The following is a 14,234-nucleotide window of genomic DNA, read 5'->3' on the forward strand; positions in this document are numbered from 1 at the left end:
AGTGGCTTAGTACCATGTAATAATGCACTAATTCAGTTCACACGTATTTAGATTTCTGCTACACACCTGTAATGTTCTTTCAGTGCCTTGTGCACAGTTGAGATACTATTATGTTGACACACCAGCCTACTGCAGTAGGTGTCTCTAGGATCATGCATTACAAGGACCATATAGACACTACTCATCGTAGTATAAATCAGTCATGACGAAAACAATCATTAGAACACGGCTGATTATAGGCATTCATATATGTCAACTTGCCCAGTGGTTTCCTGTCGTTTTCTACCAGTCACTAAATAAAATGTGGCCCACAGTAGTACTTGTGTGACTGGACACTGTAACCATCTCCTCCCCCTCTCTTAAGGGAAATACACCATGTCAATCCCCAACCTCCTCTGTCCCTTTGGGAAGATCCATTAATGCCCAGAGGGATACCGGCTGCAAGCCAATGGAGAGGTGAGCGGTAAACACTCGAGCTTTACTCTCTATAAACACATCCAGAGGTATCAGCAGTATGTTGGCTGTGTATACTATCTAGTTCAAGTGATGTCACAAGGGGCAGTGGATTTAAGCAGGTTTTAGTTTGATGCTAATCCCCTTGTGGCAAACGCAGTGGACAAGAAGACTACGCCTGCCAATGGCGTGCATCAACCCCCAGTGGATTAGTTCGCCTTGTCCCCTCCTCCATTCTGCTGCCATTGTCCAGCATGTGTTTTTTAACCCCAATTTCTCACCCTCAGTCTTAGCTTGGAAAGTAACCGTGATACCCAGCACAAGCATGACCTCTGCAGTAGAATGGAGCAGAGCTGCAACCTAAAGGTGTGTTAATTTTCTGTGTGTTTGTATTCTTTCTGTGTTTTTATCATGTTGGGCCTCTCTCCCCACAGATTTCTCATGTTTCCAGGACTGAATTATTTAAATAGGTTGCCAGCAGGGAGCTACATGATAGCATAGACTGAGAGGGGAGGGGGGCTTTCGGTTGCACATCAGGTAAAAGGGTACCTCCTGCTTCACCTTTCCTTTTTTCCTCTCTGTTCCTCTCTTTTGATTGGGGCTGAGTGTAACTGGAGAGTTGAAATACAACACCTGGCTCTATTTTCCGCCTTTATAGCTGCCCTCTTTATTGTCTTCACTGATGCCTAACTCAAGTGAACAGTCGTATTTTGGTGGCTCTCTGAGCCAGCGTGGTCCTGAATGGAGTGAAGGCCAGAACGATAGGGCTGCAAGTCGCTGTCACTACTGCGGTAACATTGCAGGGTGTAGAAATTCTTCTGCACTGTGTGGGGAAGACGGAGACGTTTGGTTTCACGGTCACCTAGATCTTGGGGAAAAACGGGATCCAGTCCTCCACTCCTCTCTATACAGACAGATCCAGCAGGACCAGCATGGGCAGCCACCACTGAAGAAAACCTCTGTACCTGACCTAAGCAGCAGTCTCTACCTCAAGGAGCTAATGGCAGGCCGGGCCTCAGCACCACCTCAGGATTATTACCTCACTGACGCCACCTTATCTGGTCATCCACCTAAGGAGTCTGGGTTTTACAGGGATAACCAGCACTTGCTCACCAGATCAGCCTTGCATTATGGGCCCAGCGTTGGGGGGGTTAGGTCTTCCTGGGATCAAGGACAAGCAAGAGCCACACCCTCTTTACTGGCCTCTGCTTCTACACCTACACCCGCGCCTCTTCCTCCTCCCCCTCCTCCCCCGCCTCCTCCGCCACCACCTCCCCCTCCGCTTCATGAGCTGAGCCGTTTGTACAGGGAAACTCTGGGATCTAAGATGATCCCAGACGTCCAGCGTATTGGTGGCAGCTCTCCCGCTACTGCGATCTTCGGGGCTCAGCCCCCGCTTCCTGTTTACGCTGCTGAACCGCTGTCTGCTCGTCAAACTTACAACAGTATCAACAGCTTGCGCCTGGATCCCCTTCAGCCAGCTGCCACCAGTTCATTGGTGGATCCAGCTTCTCAGGGAATGGACGCAGCTTTCCCCAGGGCTTACGGAGCTGTAGCCTCCCAGAGGCTGCCTTATGATCCAAACTATGACCCCAGCTCAGCCATGGTGGCTGCCACAGCTGGAATGGTCTCCACCTTGCCTCCTCACCAACCCAGTGCTGCAGACCCTAAGAAGATGGTGGACCCTGCTTTCTTGGCTTTCTTAAGAGGGGAAGGCTTGGCTGAAAGCACAATTACACTTCTGCTGCAACATGGCTTTGATTCCCTTTCCACACTGGGGATGATGGAGGACCATGATGTTAGGTCTGTGGCCCCTAATTTGGCCCAGGCCCGTGTTCTGTCACGAGTGGTGCTCAGTTGCAAGACAGTTGGGACGGCAACACGTGCCCGATCTAATAGCTTCAGCCATCGCAATGACCTCTACGTGCAGCCCCAGGGTTTGACTATGGACCCCAACCTGATGCAGCAACCTCCCACCACTGTCCAGACAGTTTCCCCTAGAATGGGAGAATTTCTGGGTAGAAGACCGAGCAGCGCACCCTCCCAACATCTCCTGGAAACCACCACCTACCCAGGAGCACGGCCGCTGGCACCTGGAGCTTTTCCAGTCAGCCCTGGAGGATATAGCAGTGCTGTGACTCAGGGAAGACCCTTCTCCATGTATAATGCCCACACCGGTCTTGCCATGTCTGCTCTCGGAAACCAGCCTCCACCTGCTCCAGGCACCCCTGGAGCTGCACCTAAAACCTTCTCTGGCTCCTATTCCCCGATGGAACTGATGAAGAGAGCCCCCAACTTTCCCCCAGCATCACCTGTAGGAGCAGCAAGCCCCCTTCACAGCCCACAACTTCTCCGCAAGGGGATCAATGCTGCTCCTGAGAGTACCATAGTTCCCGTCAGCTCTGCCACCACTCTTCAAGCGCAAAACCTTAACAACAACAAGATGGTGGGACGCCGCACCGGTCCACCTGTCATAGTCTCAACCATGGTCACTACACCTGACACAAGTAATGTCCAACCTCACTTTTCTCATTAATTTATGCAAACCTTCCATCCTTATTGCTGAATAACCTTTTTTTTTTGTAAGTTGGTAATAATTTTCTTCTGTATATTAGTTCTACATATTTTGACATGGATTTTGGCATACTAGGAAAAAAATCACACTGACAGTGTTTTTGAATGGAGGAGTAGCATGCAAGATGCATCTGACAAGTTAAGTAGCTATGCTCGGAGGGGTCTTCTTTTTTGAATTACGCAACTATTTATACATGTATTGCAAGAGAGTTGTGTCATTTGCCAGAGGGGATCCTGTCTCATCATCAAGTTGAAATATTTCTTTTGAGCAGCACTGCTTTTATTGAGGTCAACATTTTTTCCATCTATTTCTTTTTAAAATTGTTGGTCAGAATTATTTTCAGGCACGAATGTGCTTTTGGAGTGGTTTGCAGCTCCGTTTTGCTTTTCAAGGTTGCCTGCACTTGATTTGGTGAAGTTAGAAAGCACATTTTAAACACTTTTGATTATTTAAGTGTAAGATATTAGACAGAGTGAGTTAAGTGACAGAATTGCATCAATGTTAAGCTTGTCTTATATGTAAAAGTTTATTTCCTTGATACAGAGCTACTGTCATTCTATTTTACGCTGCACTCTCTCCTAATCTGGGGCTTAACCGCCTCAAATCCAATTACACTAATTGGATGTATATTTGCGTCGACTATAGGAGGTAACTGTTTTTATAGACTCCACGCTTCCACTCAAATCCTGCTTCCAGTGCAGCGCAACTAAAAGAGTGTTTCTTTTGTTATAAACTCAAATTTAACTAATATATTGAGTTTATTAAGTAAATGTCCACTGATCTGCATTGTACACGTTTTCCAACATGCTCCAAGAAGCAGTATACAGTTTAGATTGTAAAATCACTGCTAATAAACAGCAGTTGATGTTCATTTCGAAATTTCATTATAGCTTTTTTCATAGTGACAGAGCCATTAAGGAAATAACTACTAAATTAATATGTTTTTGGAGCTTTCCTAAGTGTGCTTTTATATTTAGATCTGCGGAAATACAGTTATTAATGGGCCTCAAACAAGGCTAACACAAGTAGTGAGGTAGCGTTTTATGTCCAGATACTGCAAGTGAATTCTCCAATGAGGCATCATCTCAGCTTATTTTGATTTCTCCTTCTAACTAGTTGATATATTTCCCGGCTGATGAGAGCTGATGAGCTTAGGGAGGAATTAAATCTTTTAACCTTGTTTTCAGCCGTGTAACCCTGTATCTTGCCGGCCTCTCTAATGGGTCCGTGGGCCGCTGCACTTGTTATAGAGTAATGACTTTTATGAAGTGGCTTCCCTTCATGTGTTGTCAAGGAAATAAGAAGCGAGGTGTGAGAATCAGAAGAGGGAGAAGGAGATGTGGGGGAGGCAGGAGGGTTCCTCTCGCAGTTTCGCGGAAATGTACGCGTCTCTCCAAGGTCACGGCGACGGCCGAACGTACCCATAACACTTTTAGCAAACAAACTCATTTGCATGGCGCTGACATTTGTTGCTTCACTAACTTCATCTGATAATGGGCGGCCCTTGCTGCTGATCGGAAAGCGTACTTCTTAATTGTGTGTTGCCAGGCAACATAGGTTTCAGTGGTAATCAGAGGCAGATAATCTTCACATTTAAGGAAACAGGAAAGTGGAGCTCCGCATTCAGTGTTACACATTTAGTTTTTTTTAAACTTGTTACTTTTTTGCAGAGATAATTGAGTGAAAACAATAAGACGGTGTAGGCCATTTCTTTTACCCACCCGCTCCCCCTGAGCAGTGTACATCTCAAGAAATTGCTAGTCACTTTTCTGCAGAGGCGCTTGTATATCTGTGAAGAGCCTCTCGCATTACATGCATGGCGTTTTATGTTAAAACATGCATATTGATGAAAAGTTGACACGTAATTCCTTTTACACGTCCTGAATAAATCCTCCCAATACGAAGCACTGTCCTTTTCATCGTCTCACATTAAAGTGGACGTTTACACATAGCGTGAAGGCATCTACATTATCGTACCATTAAATTCAAATTTATTCTCCAAGGAGAGTTGTAAAAACAAAGACGTGAGCAGAAGTGAAATCGGTGCTTTCTTAAAATATTTATGTAGATGTAGGTGCAGGTGGGAGGGCCCTGCCTCCTCTCCGCTGGGCGCTGTCTTGGTTGGCTAAAGCTGTAAGTAGTGTTAATAATGGCATTAAACGGTTGAGTCAAGCTCTGTTGCACCATTTCCTTCAACCTTAAGTAGGGAGAGGGCCTCGAAGCACTTGCATTGGCCATGGAGTTGTCCGTCAGTGGCATCCCACAGAGCGGCACAGGTGGGTGAAACTTTCAGTGTCACGTGAAGCAGAAGAGCCATTTCCCTGGCTGTATGTGCGATTGGCTTGTAGCCTGAATTGTGTGCGTGCTCAGTAGATTAACAAAGGTGGACACTTGCACGTGGTTTCCTTGTGGAGATAATCCGCAGAACATCTTCAGCTGTACTTTTCTGGGCTGGAGAATTAGCAGGCAGTGTGGGGAGGAGACGGGGTATATTTTGGGAGCAGAGCTTGTAACTTACAGGGAGGAGTGAGACCAGAACTTGGCAGCAGCGCCTCATAGCCATATGGGATGTGTCAGTTGATGTGTTTACCTGAATAAGTCTGTTCTCTTGGTGACACACTCGGTGCCCAGGTTGTAGTCAAAACACAGCAGATCACCTTTTTTTTTGCCTCTGAGAGGAAACCATTGCTGTTTGTGGCTGACAGTTATGCAACCTTCCAGTGCATGGTTCCCATGGGGGGCCTGAATGGGATTTTAATTTCCCTGCCTGTGTTTGGAAGGACATTCACGAGGATGCATGCCTAATGTGCACTCAGCTGTCCTTGGCTAAACTGCTTTGTGTTCAGGTGTCTGACGTTGATTTCACTGTGCACTCGTACATGTTTTTCCCCCTAGCTAGGTGGAAAGAAACAACTCCCTGTGTGTCATTTTGGCCCTAGACTAGTACTTGCAAATGCTTTAGCAACAAGGTAGCGTCTGTCTTCCTGCGTAGCCACTCTGGTTTTGATTCTATGGGAGCAAAGCGCTTTGATTTATAGCTAACATGGTCACACATGCATAACTCCAGATATTCATGCATTACGATATATGGCTGTGTGTGTGCGCGCTGGTGGAACAATGAACGAGGTTGGCACAATCCACCATGCTGCCACACATGCACACAGACAACAGATGCCCGTCTCTCAACAGCAGGAAGTGCTCATTTTCATCAGGATGGCTGAATGTGATGAAGCTGACAGCAGGACACAGAGACAAGACCTTAAGTTTCCTCTATTTGTCTCTCTCTTCCTTTTACTAGCACTATCTACTATACATATAAAGTGCCGTCAGGAAGTGTTGCAGTAGAATTGTTTTAGCTCTGCTTTAAAAAAAATATCAGCTAACTTAAAAACTAGGCACATCACGAGCTACTGGAGCACAGCTGAAAACGTCTGTTTTTCTGATGTGTATGTGTATGTGCAAACATGTATGATCCAGGCTCCGTTTTCTTTAAATTCAAATGCCCTGCGGTGTTAAGGCAACACAAAAATAACTTTCCTAATACTTCCTGGCTGAACTGCATGTTTACCCTTTCCTTGCTTGTTCTTAATGCAATTATGGGTTACACATTATTATTGTGGAGGGCTAATAGATTAAGGCAGGAATAGGCGCAGAATTAGAGAGGTGGAAGCCTGCTGTCCACATGTATGTGTTTGTGCATGCTACTATACAAGCATCACGTGTTGCTGACAGTGTGTCATCCTCGCTAATCCCACTGATATGAATGAAGGGAGACAGACAAGAAGGTTCAGCTCACACATCGTCGGTACGAAGTTATTATGTGGAGCTGTAATAAGCATCTATATGTGCTTTTGTATTAACGCCTTATAATCACGCACATGCCAAACCCTCACTACTTTAAAGCTGCAGAGCAATTTATTCAGTGCTAACTCTTAGTTTTTTCCCTTTTTTGTTCACATAAAAGAGTAAATGTGTAGTAATTGTAGCCTTTGTGCTTATTACCTGTAATTTTATTGAAAATAATTGTGCAACAAACTGAATGAACTCATAACATTTGGACAATTTGTTCTGTAGTAAGTAAAACACATGATCGGTGGTAATCGGTAAGAAACTTTCCTACCCTGTGTGCTTCACAGTAACTTTGGGATTCTTAGACACTTGCCTGTTTGCAGTCTCTCTGTCATGTATCTCCAGTTTCCTTTAAAACCTGGTAGATGTTACATGAACTGTCTGCTGCTCCATCTCCATTAAAAATCCGTATTGTTTGTATCCCCGAGGAAATACGACAAATCTATTTTTCCACTTCAGTATTTATTTCAGAGAGAAAAAAAAATTGAAGGGAAAAAAAAGTGTTTTCGAGCCCCATCCTCACTCACCCCTCCCTCTGTGTTTTCTCATGGTTGATCTTTCCAAACCATCGGTTGCGTTCACAGAGGGATTAATGGTTTCTGCAAAGCCAGCCAACCCGTGGAGGGAATGGAGCCTTCGAGCGAATGAGGAACAGCTGGTCTCCCCCTGCTTGTGACAGCTTGAGTGTTTGAGTGTGTGTTTGTGCGTATATGTGCGATAGTTGCAGCTGACCTCTGCGCAGGGTCAGAGGTGTTCCTGCTCCGAAATAACACAAAGTTTATGTTGCCGCTCTTCTGCATTGCTGATAAATGCCAGTCAGTACTGTCAATAGGCCTATTTAAGTATTACGGGTTTGCAACACAAGTTTTTGTTTATACTCTGCAATTACCCTGTAATTACCCTTCAAGTTTGTGTGTTTTTCATTATTGAGAGAATTTTCTGTTATTTTGTGGTGATCAATTTGCTGTCGTCCTCAGTGCTAAAGGTAACTGCGATGGTGCGATGCATACAGTGTGAGTATGTGCGGGGGGTTTTCTCCAGCTTTTGTGGGTCTTCGTCTGATGACTTGTTATGATTGGTGGGAAGAATAATTTGGCTATTTCGAGAGACTGCATTGTCATGTTTATTCTACTAGTCTCCCCATCCCATGGCAGTTTTGTTTACAGGATAGCAACGGCGTGCGCTTGCTGCTCGTGCTGCAAGAATGGCAGCGCTTTGATATAATCTCCCCAATTATCTGTCGTCAATTCCGCTGTATATTATTCCTCTCTCCACAGCAGCTGGGGAGGAGACTGGTTTTGTGCTTGTCACAGAGGAACAGCTGCATCCACTAAAGCAGACAACTACCTCTGCATACCTCCCCAGTTATTCTCTCCTTTTTTCTTTTTTTTCTTTTTTTATCCCTCCCCCTCTTTCTCTCTCACTCAGTGGTGGGCAGGTCACCCTGAATTATTCATCAGTGTGAAATGAAAAAGCTCATGGATATTGAATATCCCCTCTGAAGTGGTGGCCAACATTGTGTTTTTTTTTCTCCTCTTCTTCGATTTTTTTTTTTTTTTTTTTGCAACTGAAAAGAGTAAAGAGAGGCAGATCTCATTGCCAGGGTATTTCAAAGGTTAACCGATTGCTTTACCTCGTGCACATATTTACTTCTTTCATGGTCTGTGGTCAGGGAGGAGGGAGGAGGAGAGACACTGAGAAATACAGAGGATGAAGAATAAAACCTAGGAAGACAGATGAAAGCAACAGGATTTTTTTTAAAGGTGTAACAGTAATCTCTGTTCTTTTTTTTCCTGGAAGAACTTGTTTCTCTGACCACCATATAGTGGGTGATCTCATTGCCTAGCTGATGTACTAACCTTTTTTGTTGTGAGGCCTATTTTCTTCCAGTAAAAATTGCACTTCGGCCGGTTGTGGTCATCCTGATCGATCAGTTGTCATTCGTTCCCCATGTGGTCCTCTGTGCTTCTCTATTGTCTTCCGGGCTAGTCTTTTGTCCTGTGGTTTGATCTCCTGCCCGTGTTGCAAATCCATGTTACCGGTTGCCATTCATCCAGCACAATTGCCAGTAAACACAGCAGAGGCTCTCAGAACATTTCCCATGTGAGTTTATTTGTAATGGGCAGGGATAATAGGTAGAAATTAAAAATTCGGTCGAATATTTTTGTTTCCCATTTGCCGTCCTAAAAAGTAAGTGAATACTGATTTTCCAGAGGACAAAGATGTGAAACATCCTCCTTACTGCCATAGAGCAAATGCTAAAATAACAAATAAACCAAAATAATCTGCTCAGCAGCGAATCCCTCATCCCTTGTTTCCTATGTTGTACACACTAATAGGAGATGGAGTGCTTTATTTGTTCAGTAATACCTGAGAGAACAGGCAGCGCTGACCCTGCATTGCTCCCATTGGCTGCTACCTTTGCTTCCTTTCATTTTGGTCCATTTTCCTCCATTCCTGATTTCTACTGCAGCACAGACAATTACGCAGGAATGCTTTTAAAGGTATTCTCAAGCTTTACAAATGTTCCTACAGGAAACAGCCAGGGGTTCAAACGGCTTTTATTTATTTATTTTTTATGAGCAACAGTTCTTAACAGAGTCATAATGACTGACAACTGGAGAGAAGAAAGATATTTTATTTTCCCATGAAAAAAAGAGAAAGTCAAATTGTTTGTCTTCCAGGAAAGCCTCTTTTTTTTTTTTTTTTTGCTTTAAACTCATATTTGGGAACACGCCGTTACCTCTGGGTAATTGTGTTTTAGCTTGAGTGAAATGCATCAATTGTGACGGCGTACAAGTTGCGTGGGAACGTCGTTGTGGCTTTAAGGTGTCAGGTTTTCCAGGTGTCAAATTGTGCGCCCAAAATGCGAACTCCGGTTACAGTAGGTTTCAGGGTATTATATTTTGTGGGGAAGAGGTCTGTGCTGCCACAGGAAGTGTAAAATATCATTTGCCATGGTAGAGGGAGGTGGATGAGTAGGTGGGTGGGAGTTTCTTTTCAGAGGGTGTAGTGCGATGAAGCGGGGGGGGCTATGATGATGAAAATGGCTGTAACTCTTTAGCAAAGTGAGCTTTAAAAGGCTGTAAGTGGACACCTCATAGTATCTGATGGCTGACTCCTGGTTGACAGGACCCCCATGACCCCAGTGTATTTATCGTAATGGAGCACAGCTGGGCTGCAGCTTCGATGGGTTAATAGCCATGTGACAGCTTTTGGGGGTTGGGGGGAGGTAGGCAGGAGGTATTTTGTGCACGTATGTGCATGCATTTTATTTACTCGTGCACTCCGTTGAGTGGCACACAGGGGCCACACTTGGGAGGGTTGGGACTTTGTGCTCCACTCTCTCTGCCAGGCCAGATGGCTCCTGTCACTGAAAGGGGAGGAGGAGCGATGGAAGGAAAAAGGGGAAGGATGGAGCTCTGAGTCGCCCTTAACAGCGCTAGAGTGGCCTGTCCCCAGAGCCACCACATCTGGAGACCACCTGCTGCTGGCTCAGCCTGCTTCCTCCATCCTCATCGCTCTTGCACACGCTCACTTTTCTCACTCTGTTTTTCCAGATGGGGGAGGTGGCGGTGGTGGCAGTGGTGTGTTTGGTCAGGCTGCGTGCCTATATTTCAGCAACTTTAGTGTCTGTGCTTTGGGTGGAGGAGGTGCAGGAAGGAGTGAGCTGAGGAGGGATGGGAAGAGGAGGTGGCGTGAGAGCATAGAAAAATATCATTTTATTTTATGACTGCACCAGCCTCTGAGAGTTGTGGGTTTTGTATTTGTTGTATTTCTTCTTTTATTCCTCCCCAAGTAAAGAGACAGAGTGAGAATGTTCGTTTTTCTTCTCTTAGCCGTTGCTGCAACTGATCCACAGGCCACGGGGGGGCTGTTCCTGCCTGGAAAATAAAGCCTGCTTGCCCTCGTTGGCTCCCCCCAAATAAAATACACTCATTTGCATTCCCATGCTGTAATTTAGCCCTTCTCTCTCACACATACACTCTCTCTCTGCCTTTGCTCTCTCTTTCACTATCTCTGTCCCTCATCCCTGCATCTTTTCAGCCCCGGTCCTTGCAGTTCCGCAGGGACTTGAACGTGGGAGGGGAAGAGAGGAAGGGAGGCAGAGAAAACAAAGGCGAAGAGGCAGTGTTGACTCAGGGTTGTTATCTGGACCGCCGGTGAGGGGGTGGGGGGTCTTGTGGGTATCTGTGTGTCTGCATACATGCCTGGGGGGTTATTTACCCTGGCTGCCACTGTCACGGCAGGTGCCTCCCAGTGGATAAACCTGGGCCTCCTAAATAAATATTCACTGCAGTGAAATTAGACTTGCATCACCAAAAATTAAACTAATACTGCCCTCTTTCCCTCCCTCTGAAGAATGTCCAGACCGCTAAAGATCACCCATATATTGATGTTGCATGGTGACTGGCTTTACGATCATCCTGATATTTTGGTTGGGTGGGATCAGAGGTTTCAGCTCTCATTTTAAGTTGTGAAGTGAACAAACATGATCTTTGGCTAAAGTTATTTTGCATTGCTGATTCCCTGTGAATGAGGGTTGAAATTGTTTTATTGGTCTGAACGGAAGACTTAGTTTGTTTGCTTTGGTCTTTTTCCCCCACATAATAAATTCAAGCAGACAATGCGTTCATAAGGGACAGATTTACTAAAGGTTTGTGGCAGTGCCAGCTCATTTCTGGAATAAAAAAACATGTTGGGATTTACTAAAGACATGCAGTGTAAAGTTAGCAATGGAAAGGTGTGGACTTTTTTTTAAGCCATGTTTGTAGGGCTTAGTTTTTCAGATTTACAATTTTGGGAAGTGGAGTCTGCTGAGGTTTGCAGTAGTCAGTTTACTGCCAAAAACATTCCTGATGCACTGAGAGTGTATGCTAGAAGGAAGAGCATTTTATTCGCTTGTGCTAATTTATTTTGAATGTGTTATCAGAACATATTAATTGCCAAGGCACGCTGTTCTTGCTGGAGGAACTCAAAGACTGCCCAACTAGAAAAAGTCACACAATTCCCGCTGCACCAAAAATCTTGCAACCCGTAATTCTTTTTTTTTTTCCTTTTGTCCTCTTGTTATTTAAGTCAAGCAGGGCTTTATAATAAAACTTTTACTTTCACAAAACTGCCTTCAGCCTTAATTTCACTGAGTCTTTCCAAGTGAAAAAGTAATGACACAAAAAATTCGCATAGTTTTTCATGTTTCGGGACAAAACTGCATACAATGTTGCCACTTGTTAGACTATAACAGCCTAGCAGTCATTTATTCTATAGGTAGAATCAATCAGAATGTAGTGCTGTTGTAGCCTACACATGTGAGTTCTCATTTGTGTGTCTTCCTTACTCCATGAAGAACACCTTTCCCTACTATTGCAGTTACCTTGGCCACAAAGCTGTTCCAGATGTTCATTTTGGAAACATATTGAATATTGTGATTTGGAGGTATTTTATAATAACGATTGCATTCCTCCACTGGTCCCCAGAAGATTTCTTCTTCCACTGTTTGTGTAACTAATAGATTCTCTTGCTTATTAGATCTTTTTTTTAGGTGGATTTTCTGATTATTGGAATGAATTGGCTACATCTGAACTCACGAATGTGCACAGTGACTGTAATTACCTGCAGAGCTTGTAGTTGTAGTTGAACCTGTAGCTGAAATGAAAAGAAAAAAAGGTCTTGTCTGCTTCATTAACATTGCATTCCAGCGAGAATCAAGATATGCAATTTGTAAACTTAAAAGTCACAGTGTTTTTGGGATACTCGTGGCTATATTAGTACAGATTTTGAAATAAATCTCTTCACCCCACTGGTATGGTAAATTAAATTTGTGATGCTCAGCACTCTGTGGAAGCCAGCAGTATTCATTGGGAAAACTGTTCCGTAAAGTCTGCGGACATTTTTTGAGCAGATCAAGCATAAGTAGAAGTACAGTACAGGAGAAAATCATGGTCTTACAGTGTGCTAGAAAAAAATTGCATTAAAGAATGCACAAACTCTTGATACCACTAAAACTAAAATAAAAAATAGAACACCAACACTTAGCTCTTAAAAAGGAGAAAAAAATCAAAGCAAGAAAAACGTACTGTAAAAGCTGTCTGGTGATATTCTCTGGGGTTTAACTGCTGTGGAGCTGAACCTCTTTTTGACCCAAGTCCAGCATCTGAAATGAACCCCTGAACCTCTGGTCATAATGTGGTCAGCTCAAGCCTCGTCTCCAAGCGGCAGGTTGGCTCGCTCTACCACTTACTTTCTTAAAATCCCTTTAACTGCTTTAGGGGGATTTAACGGGCCTCTACATCCACTGTGCTCTCAGAAGCCAAGTTCTAGCGCTTACATTAAAAGGACGCACACAGTATAATTAGGCTGGTTAAAGAAGAAGGCTCCCTCTCATGGACTGTAAGAAGGCTTGGAACATTTGTTGGGTCTTCCAGAGCGTGAACGCTGCCCTTGATGTCTTACTATGCTAAAGGTTGGCGCTCAGAGAAACCATGCAGCAGGAAGGAGTGTAGACTGAAAACCTCAAGTATTATTATGCATCCCAGGAAAAGCAGCACTATTGCTTTTCTTGTAAGTGTGGTTGATTTAAAATTTAACAGATTTCTTTTTTTTTTTTCCGTAGAAAGCCACACTAATTTTTTAAAGAGGCAGCTAATATAAAAACCCAGATTTACATCCTTGTGCAACTCAAAGCACCTGAGAGTAGGTTGATCACTTATGTTTACACAAAGACTGTGTTTACTATGTGTAAAGTGAAGAGAAAAATGAAAGGCTAAAATAAAGATCGGTAGACATTAAAAAAATTGGATTTCAAATGGAATTGATTAAATCTGACTTTAAGATTTTTATCGCACTGAATATTTCAGAAATTCAGCGCTAAGGTTTTTTTTGGTCAGAATTTCAATTAAATACATTTTGGGCAGCAAAACTGAAATGGTGTGGGGAGCAGGGATGGGATGCTGCAGTGCCAATCTGTCGTCACTAGTCTTCACTCGCCTCTTCCAAATAAGCATGTCGTTACATGCTCGTCAGCTTTTGGACGAGTGCTGGAGCACATCTCGCTTTCTTTGAACTGGGCCAGTGGTTCCCCATGCATAGCCTATTGCTTCTGTGCAGCTGCATCTTCCCTGCTTTAACCCAAAAATTTTTCTTCTGGGATTCTGTGATATTCTTGTGTTAATATACTGCTGTCAGACAGACAACCCCCACCCCAGCTTTTTTAATATTATTAAAGAGAGAAAGATCAGAGGGGCAGCCATATCCCCACACTTTATAAGGAGTGTGAGCATGTCTGGCCGGCTGGCAGGAAGTGGGTTGCTACTGCCTTTGATGGTCAAACTCTCTCAGATGTGTCATTGCTGCAGAC

General features: G+C 44.1%; 1 protein-coding gene across 2 annotated transcripts in view; it reads left to right on the plus strand.

Annotated features, from left to right (window-relative positions):
• The first annotated feature begins 1,120 nt into the window (after positions 1 to 1,120).
• ctbp2l (C-terminal binding protein 2, like) overlaps positions 1,121 to 14,234 on the plus strand; it is a 43,384-nt gene continuing 30,270 nt past the window's right edge. For both annotated transcript variants that reach the window (XM_026178440.2, XM_026178441.2), the window contains exon 1: positions 1,121 to 2,960. In XM_026178440.2, coding sequence (XP_026034225.1) covers positions 1,136 to 2,960 — 1,825 coding nt within the window. In that variant the 5' untranslated portion in view covers positions 1,121 to 1,135. The remainder of the gene's footprint in view (positions 2,961 to 14,234) is intronic.

The sequence above is a fragment of the Astatotilapia calliptera genome, chromosome 8 (assembly GCF_964374335.1).
Source record: "Astatotilapia calliptera chromosome 8, fAstCal68.1, whole genome shotgun sequence".
Classification (NCBI taxonomy): domain Eukaryota; kingdom Metazoa; phylum Chordata; class Actinopteri; order Cichliformes; family Cichlidae; genus Astatotilapia; species Astatotilapia calliptera.